Source organism: Moschus berezovskii, chromosome 18, assembly GCF_049115385.1.
Source record: "Moschus berezovskii isolate FMDL1 chromosome 18, NW_MosBer_1.0, whole genome shotgun sequence".
Lineage (NCBI taxonomy): Eukaryota > Metazoa > Chordata > Mammalia > Artiodactyla > Moschidae > Moschus > Moschus berezovskii.
This window is the reverse complement of record NC_142477.1, coordinates 35,383,983-35,398,773: the sequence shown is the minus strand read 5'-3', so window position 1 is coordinate 35,398,773 and position 14,791 is coordinate 35,383,983. Positions and strand designations below refer to the sequence as shown.

The 14,791-nt window shown below is 44.5% G+C and overlaps 1 protein-coding gene across 8 annotated transcripts in view; it reads right to left on the bottom strand.

The window, feature by feature from the left end:
• PDZD2 (PDZ domain containing 2) overlaps positions 1–14,791 on the bottom strand; it is a 414,864-nt gene that overhangs the window by 70,350 nt on the left and 329,723 nt on the right. For all 8 annotated transcript variants that reach the window (XM_055422224.2, XM_055422225.2, XM_055422226.2 and 5 more), the window contains one exon: positions 13,193–13,342. In XM_055422224.2, coding sequence (XP_055278199.2) covers positions 13,193–13,342 — 150 coding nt within the window. The remainder of the gene's footprint in view (positions 1–13,192; positions 13,343–14,791) is intronic.

Genomic DNA, 14,791 nt, shown 5'->3' with positions numbered 1-14,791 from the left:
TCCTCCACTGACCAGTCAGTCACTGCTTCCTGCCTTTCCATCGTCGTGGCCACGACCCCTTCAGTCCAGGCTCTGCTGATGTCTCTGTGGAGCTATAGCAAAGACCTCTACCTCCATCTGCCTTCCTTCAGCCCAGCTCCTCCCCTACCTCACTGCCAGAGGAGCCCCGAAACAAAAACTCTAACCCTAGCACTCAATGTTAAAACCATCAATGAGAATATAACTTGTAAAATGAGTCATAGCTTTTTAGTGTGGAACTAAAAGCATAGGCTGAACATTTGCACTTAACTGATGAACTGCTGATCCCTGAACAAGCTTTAAAATCTCCTATTTGTGGACCACTGTACATGTTATTTTTCCACTCCAGGATGTCACCCACGCCTGTGGGCGTTACTGTGAAAATCCTATGGAGTTTGCCAAATTTCACCCCATCCACTGAGCCCTCCCCAACCCCTGGATGGAATGAGACATTCTTCTTTTAGGTCAGTATAGCATACGGCTCCTAAAGATTTATTACACAGAGGTGGTCAATATAAAATTATAGAAATAACTAAAATGCATTATGGGATATATATAACAAATACTGTGAGAGAGGAAGACTGATTGCTCCCTCTTGGTATTCCCCAAAACACCCAGCACAGCACTCAGAATGTAGATGGTAATGTCAAGCTGGCTGTAGTCCAGTGTTGGCTGGTACTATGATGGGGATGCCTGTGAGCCCACATTATCAATCTGAGGTTGTGTCTGGTGTCAGTGGGAAGACTGTTGGGAAGAATTAGAGATGTCTGCTCTAGGAGCTGAAGAGGGGGTTTGTGGTACCAGGCAGGCTACCTCTCTGCCACAGCTAGCTTAAAAGATAATTCTACCAATATTTATTATTTGTGTTTCCTGGGGAAATAAATTTGAATATCAGCTTTACCCACACATTTTAGAAAACATCTCCCCCTTTATACATCAGGAGGTGTCTTCTGATTTTTAAGTTCCAGAATGTGAGAAGCAGACAAATGGAACTGGCAATCAGAGAAAGCACAGATGACAGGACGCTACGGGGATTAGAAAAGTCTCCGAGGAAGGACGGCTGCAGAATCTCAATGGTCAGGAGTAGAAGGAAGGATATCTCAAGGGAAGGAGTAGAGGAAGAAGCAGAGAGGAGAGGCATGGTTTTTTTTTTTTTCTTCTGCAAACATCATTCATGGAGCTAAATCAGTACTTACGTAAAAAGCTAGGCAAGCAAAAGCAAGCAAACAAACAGCAAACCAAAAGCTAGGCAAGCAAACATGGTAACAATAGGGGGTGGGTGGGGAGGATTCTATTCATTTTAAATAGCTCTGCTTCTTTGAGAAATTTCTGCTCTGGATTCCAGAGAGGAACTTCTGAGCTCTCCTATTTTGCTTTGTATTTATTTCCAGGCTTTGTACTATCATGTTTCATACAATGTGATGAAAAAATGGGGAAAAAAAAACAGTTCCAAATCTTCCACTTCTCATAAAGTCTTCAAGTCAGGTGTGTTTTCTTTCTAGCGCGCAATGCATATTTGTCTAATTCATCTATGTCAAAGCGATTTTCCTGCAAAAGACCCAGCACGGTAACTGGAATTGAAACTAAGTGGAGATATCCTGCTTCTCTTAAGAGAGTGAGAATCTGTGTATCAGCAGCATCTCCATGTAAAATCTCAAAAGGCACATACATCTCACAGATTTCTGTTACCTTAAAGGCTCAGCAAAGCTCGTAAACAAGTAAGATGCATTACCTAAGATATATGGTACACAAATAGGTCACATCATCCTGTTTCTCCCCCTGTGTGATCGCCAACATTTTGTCTATTTCATTTTTCAACTGCCACTTTCCTTCAATCTTAATATGTTCTACTTTACATTCTGATGTGCAGACCACAGATCTAAACTCCCAGTGGACACACAAAACTAAATTACTAAGGATGATATTTCTAAGAGGAAAATTCACAACGAGGGACAGGGCTAAAACACCATCTTGGAATACCTTAACAAATACCCAAAAACTGGAACCAACTTACTCAAATTGATAAAGTCACTTACTGACCCCTACGGTGTTATTTTCATAAAAGAAATTAATTTTAGGGCAAAGAAACTTTACTACATGCCCTTGTAATCCATATTTTATTTCCACTGAAATTTGAAGGAATTTTTCAAATCCAAAGACAATAATAAAGTGGACTGCATACTAAGGGGATTTCTTTAATGTGTATTTCATACAGCTCCACGCTGTGATGTCAACCTTTATAGATTGTGTAGCCATCAGGCACTCCCAACAAAGATTCATAAATATAACTCTATGCTACTATACTAACATATCCATACACTGTAAAACACAAAACAATCTAAAAAGAGATAAAACCTATACAACTTCTTCCCACACTCAAGGGACCATCTGGCTCCTCCCTCCAGCTCCTGCCAACCCTGCCCTTCAACTACTCTGGAGACCCCTTCGCTATGAGGCTGTAGAGAGACAGAGAGAGGTAGAGCGAAATTGTGTCCAACTCTTGCAATCCTATCAACTGTAGCCCGCCAGGCTCCTCTGTCCGTGGGATCCTCCAGGCAAGAATACTGGAGTGGGTTGCCATTTCCTTCCCCAGGGGAACTTCCCAACCCAGGAACTGAACCCAGGTCTCCCACATTGCAGGTAGATGCTTAACTGACTGAGCTACGTGGGAAGCCCCAAAGCTAGTGAAAGTTGCTCAGTCGTGTCCGACTCTTTGTGACCCCATGGACTATACAGTCCATGGAATTCTCCAGGCCAGAACACTGGAGTGGGTAGCCTTTCCCTTCTCCAGGGGATCTTCCCAACCCAGGGACTGAACCCATGTCTCCTGCATTGCAGGTAGATTCTTTACCTGCTGAGCCACAAGGGAAGCCAGGTTGAGGCTGTAGACTACAATATTTGCTTGCTTTTTTTTTTTTCTGGCTGAACCTTGAGACATGCAGAATTTCCCTGATCAGGGATCAAACCCATGCCTCCTGCATTGGAAGCATGGAGTCTTAACCACTAGACCACCGGGGAAGTTCAATATTTGCTTTTCTATACAAATCACTTGGGCTCTTTACTTCCTTGAGAACTGCAAATTGCTTAGATGAAAATGCAGCACAAAGCCAGGTAACAAGTTGGAACAGGCCCCAGAAAATGCGCCACGGGAATAAGCCTAACTCAAACTTCAGCAGTTTTCTGGGTAATGCATCCAGGCCAAGCAATTATTCTTATTTCCACTCCCCCCACCTATTCAGATAATCACTTCATCTCCTTAAGCAGGAAACCAAACAAAACAAAAACCACCCCTGAATTAAAATCTTATTTTCTAAGACCAGCGATCCTTGCAGCCTTGTCTGTCTCATGTTGCTCTGGAGATTTCAAAGACCACAATGAGCTACATACAGCCTTTTGAACGTGGCCTAAGCCACCTAAAGTGTCGCTTAAGGAAGATCTAGGTGCCCTGAGATCTGCTCCTTGGGGAAGTCTAGGGCTCTGAGAGGAAGGAGAGGGTCCGTTCACAGCTTGGGACAGTGGAGAGAAAAATATACAACTCGGGGGAATTATGGATCAGAAGGAGTTCCTGCCTGCTTGGGGCTGGTCATGGGAACAATCCAGCTCCTGCAATAACCACACCAGTCTACATCCCAGGAACTGGTGTCTGCAAAGGCACCGACAGCCAAGATGCACACGCCAACTCTGTGTTCACAAAGGATCCAGTGTGGGCTCGGGGATCTGTGCTTCCAAGTTTCCCACAAGCAGCACAACCACCACAGCTTCTTTCTCTGCATCTCAAACTGCAGGAAGGACGGAGGCAGCAGGGAGCCTAAAAGCTCCTCTTATCTCAAGGCCAGGCACAGATCGGTGCCTGAGCCTCATCCAGCCCCCAATCAGGAGATTCTTAGAAGCCCTGCCACTTTGTGGCACGCCTGGAAATTGCTATATGGCCAACAAAGGTGCTGAAGCTCCAATACTGTGGCCACCTGATACTAAGAGCCAACTCATTGGAAAAGACCCTGATTCTGGGAAAGACTGAGGGCACGAGGAGAAGAGGGCAACAGAGGATGAGATGGTTGGATGGACATGAGTTTGAGCAAACTCCAGGAAATAGTGAAGGACCGGGAAGCCTGGTGTGCTCCAGTCTGTGGGGTCACAAAGAGCTGGACACGACTGAGCAACTGAACAGTAATAATAATAACACAGGTGTGTGGTCAAATTGGCTGCTTTCTACAGCTGCTACCATCTTTCAAAGGTTTGCTTTACAAAATCTGGGTAAGCATCAGAATCACCTGGGAAGCTTCTGAAAACAGACCCCACTCAGATCTGCCAAACAGGCTTTCTAGGGTGGGGCCTGGGGACACATCAGCCTAAATTGCACCCTCCCTGTGCATTTTAACATCCACTCGTGCACGGAGATCCCTGAGTACATTTATGCGACACACAGCTCTTCCCTTCACGTGTTTGTGAAGTGCGCTCACCTTTTCGGGCCTTTCTGCTTTTCCCTCGTTGCTGCCTTGGCTGTAACATGACTTGTCCAGTGGGACAGGTTTGCTCTCAGTGGAGCTCAGCGGTCTCTCTCATCGTGAATTTCTAGCCTATAAAACACCAAGTATGGAGCAGCCACCCCAAGGCTCCTGGAGGCTCTGACACTTTACGTGACTGTGTACCAGAAGCTGCATCTTTGAGTTCCGTGCTTTCTTCCCTGGGGCCTTTCTGGCTAGTCTTTCCACTGACATTCTACCACTTCACCAACTCCCTGGGGACAGGCAGTCCTTTATGGTGGTTGGTTTGCTTAAAGTTCCCTTTTCTAAATTCTCTTCCTAGCTGCTAGCCGCCTTCCAAGCTTAACCAAACAGAAAATGAGAAATCTACTCAGTTGTTAGGGCTTCCCTGGTGGCTCAGCTGGTAAAGAATCTGCCTGCAAAGCGGGAGACCTGGGTTCGATCCCTGGGTTGGGAAGATCCCCTGGAGAAGGGAATGGCTACCCACTCCAGCATCCTGGCCTGGAGAATTCCATGGACTCTATAGTCCATGGGGTCGCAAAGAGTCGGACATGACTGAGTGACTTTCACAGCATACTCAGTTGTTAATGAGGTGGTTCCAGAGATATCCTACTTTAAGGAAAGGGACATTGTTTTCCCAATGCTATGCTTGGAAAAAAACAATTTCTGTATCACTGATATTCGTATCCCAGATGGAAACTCCCATAAGGGAGAGGGGCAGACACAAACAGTAAATGCCTACTAGGTACCAAGTCTATTTAAAATTCATGGTGTGCTGGGCAGGATGGGCAAGTCAACAGAAGGTAACCAAGTCTTATGGTGAGGAGTATGTAGGGGCGTTAAGGAAGGAGAGAGAGAACAACCATCCACCAGTCTGCCCACCTGTCCAAACACCCGTCCATAACACGAACTGAGTCGGCTGTGAATAAACCTGACATGAGCCCTATCCCGTGGATCCTCCACTCATGGGAGAGAATGATAGTAAACGAGCAGTCTCATGCATACATATGTCTTTACAATCTGTGATAAGGGTCATGAAGGAAAATATAGTATGTATTACAGGCATGAAGGATATTAGGATCCAGGAAAACTTCTGCAGGAGGTGAGTCCTGAAGTTAGATAAGTAGACAGTGGAAGCCTAAGGAGAAGGAGACTGTTCCTGACCCAGGGGCAGATAGAGGACTTCTCTGAGCAGTAGCTGCTATTGCCCTGTGCTCAAGGGACGAGACTCAGCACCAGAGCCCACCGCTGCCCATCTGAGCAGCCTGTCTAAAAACCCTTCACCTCAAGGCTTTAGGAAAAAACAGTTGCTCCCCTTACAAAAAGTTCAGGGATGTGGCTGATTCCTGTTGCTGTATGGCAGAAATAAACACAGTATTGTAAAGCAATTATCCTTCAATTAAAAATAAATGAATTTAGAAAAAGGTACCCCCCTCGAAAAAAAAAAAAAGCTCAAGGCGCCCTGAGCTAGTATCTCTTGGCATTAATAGTTTCACTCTGTGAAGATCTGATTTTTCAGGCAGACCCTGGGACCTCCCTGCTTTAATACTAATCGCAAGTTTACACACACTGCTCACTGTCCCTTGTATTAGCCTCTAAGTTTGATTCCCCAGAATGATCTAGCTCAGGCCCCAAACATCAGGCAGTCCCACTCTCTGACTCCAACAGAAGTGGCACCCTCACACACTTCAGTGAGAGTCCTCAGTGCCCAGGGAAACATTCAAGAGCCAATTTATCAATTATTCAATGCAAATAAAACCCAAGAATGCCTCTCCTTTTTCTCCATATATAGATTAATATACTAATTATTTATATATTATTAATTTATATATATTTATATATATAGGCTCCCCCTCCTCCCCAAGGATGCTGCTTTTTCCAAAAGACTGTGATTCAGTTTCTCACGCCTCAGGGCTAAGCCATCAACAAACAAAGAATCAAACACCCACATCAGACTTACAGAACTGTAAGATCCAGTTTGGCTCCTCTTTCCTTTTGAGAGATGAACTCCTTTATTCCTTCTTTAACCTTAATAAACCCAAAGGTTCTTCAAGATTTTCCAAACCGGGGATTCCAAAAATGTTAGAACTGATTCCCTTCATGCCAAAGGAAGCCGGATACAGGTCTGCTGATTGATGTGCTAAACAAATCTTCCCAGCAGAGCTCCAACAATTGCAGATTTGGCAGCAATGATCATTACTTCCATTTTCATTTTTGTTTGTTTTTGTTAAAAATATAAAAAGGGTAAGACAGGTTCTGAAGGTATCACTCATTCCACACACTGATATGTTAAAACCCTTTTTCTACTCTTCATTTTAAAAACAGCCACTCTCTCAGAAGGCCAGATACATGTTTTTCCTTAAAAATATTATTTTAATAAAGATGAACTGGATGCAAACTATTATATATAGGATGGACAAACAACAAATTTCTACTGTAAAGCACAAGAAACTATATTCAATATCCTGTGATAAACCACAATGGAAAAGAATATGAAAGATATATGTATAACTGACTTTTGCTGTAAAGCAGAAGTTAACACAACATTGTAAATCAACTATGTGAAAGTGTCAGTCACTCAGCCGTGTGTGACTCTTTGCGATCCCATGGACTGTAGTGCTCCAGGTTCCTCTGAGCATGGGATTCCCCAGGCAAGTGGGTTGCCATGCCCTCCTCTAGGAATGAGGTATACCTGACTTCAAAAGTTTATAAATTTAAATATTTTCTTTCTCCTCTCAAAGAGACTGGGCTTCCTTGGTGGCTCAGATGGTAAAGAATCTGCCCGCAATGTGGGAGACCTGGGTTCGATCTCTGGGATGGGAAGATACCCTGGGATGGGAAGAACCCCAAAGAGATATGAAGCAACAAATAAATAGAAAACAGCAGATGCTAAATGCCAGGAGAACAGAGATTAGCAGGTTTGGGCGTGTGCGTGTGTGTGTGTGTGTGTGTGTTTAGGTCTACCAGGAGCACAGACAGAAGGAAAGGAAGCACAGGCGGGCTGGATCTGTTACAAATTTTAAGGCTTCATGTTAAGCAGTTGTGATTTTAAAGTCAGCGTGACTGAGACACCTTGAAGGACTTTAAACTGAGTGACATGGTCAGCCTCTCATTTAAAAACTGCCATTGTTGGGCAGAAGACAAAGTGGAGAAGACAGACTTGAGAAAGAACGACCGATCGGGTGGATCAGGACCACAGTTAGTACAGGGGAGGGGACTAGACTCAGCTGTTTCTGAGAACAACCTGGAGGTTTTTAAGATCAGATGTGGTGGAGGGAGGGGAAGGAGGACCCCCTCAATGAAGTCAGACCCCACTGAGATGGTGACAATTATGCAAATAACTGTGGGATTTCACTGGCCCAGACCAGTTCTCTTTTTGCTGCCTTTTCTCCTCACACTTGATACTCACCATATGGTTCTATTCTAAGCATGCATATGGCTCTATTCTAAGCATGGCTAGAGCTTTTTGAAGGGAAAAATCTCATGGCTGTTTATTGCAGCCATGAAAAATAGATCACAGGGGTGCTCATGGCAGACCCTGTGCGTCTGTATTACATTTGCTCCATTTAAGTGCTTGGGGCATCCACGACTTAGAGGTGCAGGAAGAGTCAAAGTCAGAGTCGAACTTGGCAGCAGGTATCATCATTATCATCAGGGAAGTAAAAGGCTTTGTGACTTAGTTGATTAAAACAGTACCAAATTTCTTTCATCTAAGTGGTTCATTGGTGTTTAAGGATCATAAAACAAAGAGTCTTGGATTATAAACATAAAACTAAGAAATAATTATTTTCTTCCCCCCTCAGTAGTTCAGCACCTTTGGAAGGCCCAGCAGGAGATTCTGGGCAGACTGTGAAGTTGGGAAAATGTCATGTGCTTACTTCCTGGCCCTGCAGGACTCTGTCTCATACCCAGGTCATCTGGCTTGAAACCAGAGCTCAAGAGAGTGGCTGACAGATGGTGGGCGTTCAGGCAAGGGTGACAAGCCAGGGAAGAAGGCTGGTGTCGCTTCGCTGTGCTGTTTTGTGAGGGGTGTGGACAGAAGGTGAGGTGAGGGGAGGGGTGTCTGGAGCACAGTGAAGGCAGATCTAACAGTCAAGGAAGGTCAGTGCTAGTTTCTCCACCGACGATAAGGGGTTCAGGATTTGCGTTAGTGAGTTGGAAGTGATGTGATGGAGAAACCCGAAGCACAGCTCTGAAATATGTATACTTGTGAGGGACTACTGCTCAGTCATTTGTTTCTTCTTAAAAGCAACCTAAAGTTTCCCAAATAAAGTTTGTTAGGACAGAACACACTGGAAGTCCTTTGGCAAAATTGTACTAACAAGCATACCCAACAAACATATACAACAAGATGTGATTAATTTGTAAACTTTTAAGACAATGTTATTGGCAGTGACAGGCACTGCTAGAAATGTAAATTAGCATAACCTCCCTGGAGAAAACTTTTAACTACACAATTCTATTGCTACAAGCCATTGAAGCAAATAAGAAAATGAAAAATGCGCAGAGGGCTACATGGACAAACATGTTCCATGAAGAATTCTTTATGATTTTAAAAAGAAAATACACATGTGATAGATGTAAAAGGAATTTTTGGTAGAAAATTAGTAAAATAAATTATGGCATATCCATGTTATAAAATATTAGCCATTATAAATCATGTTTTAGGGGAGATGTTTATGATTATATCATTAAGACCATAGCAAGCTTCATAAGTTGTTAATATAAGGTCAATTAAAAATATATATGTGCTTAAGAAAAAAATCAACTTGAAAAGCATAGCAAAATGTTAAATCCTACTATCTTTAAATAGTACGATTGCGGGTGATTTGTATTTTATTTGTGAAGTTTTCTTGGGGATGGGGGACCAAAAACCACTTATATAGTAGAAACATTACTCTTGAAATTAGAATAACTCGTTTAACTTATAATTTAAATTATGAGTTATATTTATACATATATATTACATAAATTGTTATGTAGTTGCTAAGTCGTGTCTGACTCTTTTGTAACCCCATGGACTGTAGCCCACCAGGCTCCTCTGTCCATAGGATTATTTCATCAAGAATACTGCAGTGGGTTGCCATTTCCATCTCCAGGGGATCTTCCTGACCCAGGGATCGAACCTGCATCTCTTGCTTGGCAGGCAGATTCTTTACCACTGAGCCACCAGGGAAATCTATATTACATAAATATACTTATAAAAAGCATTATAATTTATAAAACTATAATAAGTCCAGGTTATAATTTAAATAAATGTATATAACATGTAATGCATTTAATATATGTCATGGCTAATGTTTAGAGCAGTATTTAGTGTAAAAAAATTTCTAGACAATTCCTCGGATTTTTCGGCAGAAGATTATGAATTATGAAATTTTAAACCACGTGATGATAACCTCTCCACAGACTATTGGGCCATATACTCGCCCTGGCCCTTATCAGAGGAGGTGCGGGTGTGTTGCAGACTTTTCCTCTCTTTACAATCCTGAGCTTATTTGACTCTCCACTGAGAGCTGACTGAGTTGGGCAGGGCGGTGGGATCGAGCCCTCCAGATTGTGGGCACGTGAGGGGAACAATTGTGGGCTGGAGAGCCATGTCTGATTAGAAAGGTGGGACTAGCAGAGTCAGGCTGGAGTTGAACAGTTTACTGGCTGGACTGCCACACGCTCCGTACCCCTTCTGTGAGGAGGGTGACTGCTGTGCCAACAGGGAATGTACAGTGCTGGGGGTTGGGGAGGAGGTCACAAGGAGGACGGATGGGCAGGCTCGGAAAGATCTGAGGGTGGGCAGACAATAGTGGGAGAAGAGACATAGGATATTTAGACAGTTCCAGGCTTATCCAGAGAACCATCTGTCTCTGTAAGTCACCCCTGTAGGGGCTAAAATGTTGATATCAGCCCTTTGAGGTTGCTAGGATATGGTCAGCTATGAGTCAGGGGCGTAACCATAATGTTTGTGGTGGATAAATTTTCTCATTAGTTTTAAATGAATGCTTGTCCTGTTGTTTGTTTTTAAATGTATTAAGTTATTTATAACCCAGCACCAGATGTACTGGTTAAATTCTAGGGATTCACTGGGAATCCAAACCAGACATCATGTTCCCACATCACATGGAGTTCACAGTTAGATGGGAGAAACAGATTTTAATCAAATAAGCACAAATCTAAATGTGACAAGTAGTTCAGGGGAAAGACACATGGTCCTGGTATGAGAGCTTAGAGATTTAATATAGACAGGATATATTCTGGAGGGTTTCCCAGGTGGTGCAGTGGTAAAGAAATCCACCTGCCAATGCATGAGACGTAAGAGAGGTGGGTTTGATCCCTGGGTCAGGGAGAAGAGAAGGAAATGGCAACCCGCTCCAGGATTCTTGCCTGGAGAATCCCATGGACAGAGGAGCCTGGCAGGCTACAGTCCATGGGGTCACAAAGAGTTGGACATGATTGAGCAACTGACTAACAAACACACACACCCACCTACCCCACACCTTCTTCAAGATGTTCTCCTTTGTTTACTGGAAAGTTGTCTGAAAGTACTGATTTTGTTAGAACAAAATTTGCTGCCATCTTCCAGAAAACTGTCCTCATAAACACAAGAGCCTATGATATTTATGATGTGGTGGTGCTCCTTTAGATGCGGTACCTTTGTGCAGTCCATAACCTGCACAACCACAGTTTAGTGGCCCTGGAACTCTAGTGATAAAAGAGAAAAGGAAAAAGTAACTTTTTCTTCCTTAAATTATCATATTATAATATAAATAGTTATGTATAGATATGAGTTTTCACTTTCACACATTGGAGAAGGAAATGGCAACCCACTCCAGTGTTCTTGCCTGGAGAATCCCAGGGATGGGGGAGCCTAGTGGGCTTCCATCTATGGGGTCACACAGAGTCAGACACGACTGAAGTGACTTAGCAGCAGCATAGATGTGAGAGAAGAACAATAAAAAAGGCTGAGCACTGAAGAACTGATGCTTTCAAACTGTGGTGCTGGAGAAGACTCTTGAGAGTCCCTTGGACTGCAAGGAGATCCAACCAGTCAATCTTAAAGGAAATCAATTCTGAATATTGATTGGAAGGACTGATGATAAGCTGAAGCTCTAATACTTTGGCCACCTGATGTGAAGAGCCAAGTCATTAGAAAAGACTGTGATGCTGGGAAAGACAGGAAGCAGGAGAAGGGGATGACAGAGGATGAGATGGTTGAATGGCATCACTGACTCAACGGACATGAAGTGAAGTGAAAGTTGCTCAGTTGTGTCCGACCCTTGGCAACTGTATAGTCCATGGAATTCTCTAGGCCAGAATACTAGAATACTGGACTGGGTGGCCATTCCCTTCTCCAGGGGATTTTCCCAACCCAGGGATCGAACCCAGGTTTCCTGTACTGCAAGCAGATTCTTTATCAGCTGAGCTACCAGGGAAGCCGAATGGACGTGAGTTTGAGCAAACTCCAGGAGATGGTGAAGGACAGGGAAACCTGGTGTTCTGGAGTCCATGGGGTTGCAAAGAGTCAGACACAACCGAGTTACTAAGCAACAACAACAATTATATAAATGGGATAAGAGATATATTTTGTGTTGCTGTCTTTTAATTCTAAAGGAGATCAATCCTGGGTGTTCATTGGAAGGACTGGTGCTAAAGCTGAAACTCCAATACTTTGGCCACCTCATGTGATGAGTTGACTCACTGGAAAAGACTCTGATGCTGAGAAGGATTGGGGGCGGGAGGAGAAGCGGACGACAGAGAATGAGATGGCTGGATGGCATCACCGACTCGATGGACATGAGTTTGAGTGAACTCCGGGAGCTGGTGATGGACAGGGAGGCCTGGCGTGCTGTGATTCATGGGGTTGCAAAGAGTCGGACACGACTGAGCAACTGAACTGAACTGAAGGCCTAATTACAAATGAGACTAACTTCCCAATGTTTATCATGCTGCCTAGGCTCAGTGTTACTGGGAAGGAGTAAGAGATCCAAATGGCAGAAAGAGGGGACCCTCCCCAGGCCTGGATGGATGGGGAATGACAGCTAACAAGGTTTTATACTAAATATGAGATATCTGTAAGATGTGGGATACAAAGAGGAGACCACAGAGCTGCGCTGCAACCACCGTTAACCACAGTCCTCCCGACTCTGTGCCAGACCACACGGCGGGGGCAGAGGGGGGCCGCACACGAGGGCATGAAGGTCATGGGCTGTGCAAGGAAGAGCCATGAACCAAGCCAAAAGTCCTCATTTCATTAAACCTGGGATACATCCATACAAGCTCGCCTGAATGGGTTCTATGTTACTTTAACATTCCACTCGCAACCAGACATCTCTCAGTCTAAGCTCAACATCACAAGCAATAATTTTCAAACACTGTATCAAGAAATAGCAATACAATCCTTGGTATATTATTAGACACCCTAGAAGCTGACATATGCACTGAACTCAGTACCAATTGCTCTCTTATTTCCAGGGGTATGGCACCAATTGTTTTTTCTTAAACGAAAAGTATTACCTTCATAGATTTTTCTGGATGATTCTGACAAAAAAAAATATAAAAAGATGCACTGTGGTTCTCTCCCATCCTGGTCTGGACCATAATGTCTGTCTCAAGCTTTTATCTCTGGCCCTGGTACCCATGTCTTCAGCAGAACACCATCCCAGCAGAGCATCCCAGCAGAGCACAGGCACACTTACCGCTCTCTGGACGGAAGATGAGCCGGTGCCTTCGTCCTCGTCTGGCTCCTGGTCTTCGTTGTCGGTCCAAGAGGACACGTCCTCTGTGGAGCTGGTCAGGTCAGGCAGACTCTTAGATGTCAGCCTCAGGAGGTCCTCGGCAGAGTTCTCCTATGGGGAAACAATGAGAGGCCCGTGAATTACCCTGTGATATCAAGGTCAAGGAAACATAGCAGAGTCCACGGGCGGGTGGTCACGTGTTCCCAGTCTAAAGACTACATGGAGTATATGTCCACATTTCCAGGTGTGTGAGGTGAATGCACATGTCAGGGGTACAGAGCCAATTTAAACCTCGAGTTTTTTTTCCCTTGATGAATCAGTGTTTCTCAGGTGAATGTTTCTATGAGTAATCTAAGCTCCTGAACTTAAGATCCTTCAAGGCACTGCCCCCTGCACTCCCCCTGCCGTCTTACTTTCAGGATGTAGTTTCAACTCCCTCATTGGCAGGCCAACGTCAGAGATTTGGCCTCTGCCCAGCTCTCCAAACTCACCTGCCTCCATTCTCCCCTCTAAGCCTCCCCTCCATTCAAGCCACCCTGACTTTCAAACATGCCAGGCTCTCCCCAGCCATGCTTCCTCCTTCACGAGCAGCTCCCCTGCCTAGACTACTCTTCTTCCCAAGACGAAGACCTCTTTGGGCAAAGCTTGAGCATCCTCTCTTGCAAGCCTTCCTGGAGCCCCACACATTTCTCCTGTCATGTCCGAAACCATTTACTGCCTCACCGTGGGTATGTAACTTATTCGTCTATCTCCCTTTTTTTGTCTGAGAGTTCCCCAAACGACGTCTACTCAGCGCTGTGTCCCCAGGTCGAGTTCAGAGCTCAAACACCCACTCTATTCTCCTCTCGCTCACTGCTCAGCTCACAAGCCCCTGTTGGTTAGAAAGATTAGATCATTTACTGAATCGCAATGAGAATAGAGACTGATAATGGCTGCCACGAAAGCAGTCCTTGAACAAATTTTAAAGGACAACAGAAATACATGGAGTCACATTCTATTAAGATTAGACTCCAAACGGGGCTTCATCAACACAGCCCTTCCATCCGAGACACAGATAAAGTCAGGACGGGTGTGCGGTGCAGGCGAGATCCAGGAGGCCACGTGACAATCGCAAGGACAAATGAGGCACGCGCGGGAGCTGAGAGCTCTCCTGGGAAAGGACATGGCACACGGGACGAGGGCTACAGGGCTGATCTGAGGCCAGAATGAAAGAGCAACGCGCCCTCTCCTCTTTCTGCCACACCAGCAATTTCTACCAGGAAGGAAACATGTGGAAAGTTTTGATCATTATATTCCTTGGGGGATGACAGAAGACGAACGACAAAGAATACCCAACTTATAAAAGGGACATTACAAACTGCCAGTGAGTTGGCACCTGGTGAGTCATGTTTGTTCCTAGTTTGGTGCGGATTCCACTCGTTCAAGGTACCTGAACCTCATCCGTTTTAGATCAGTAATTTGTGACTGCCATACTTTCAGACCTTGCCCAAGGAAAGGAAAAAGAGTTATTTGCGAGAAAGTGAGCTGAATCCTCTTCTGTGATGTCAATTCTGCTCAACT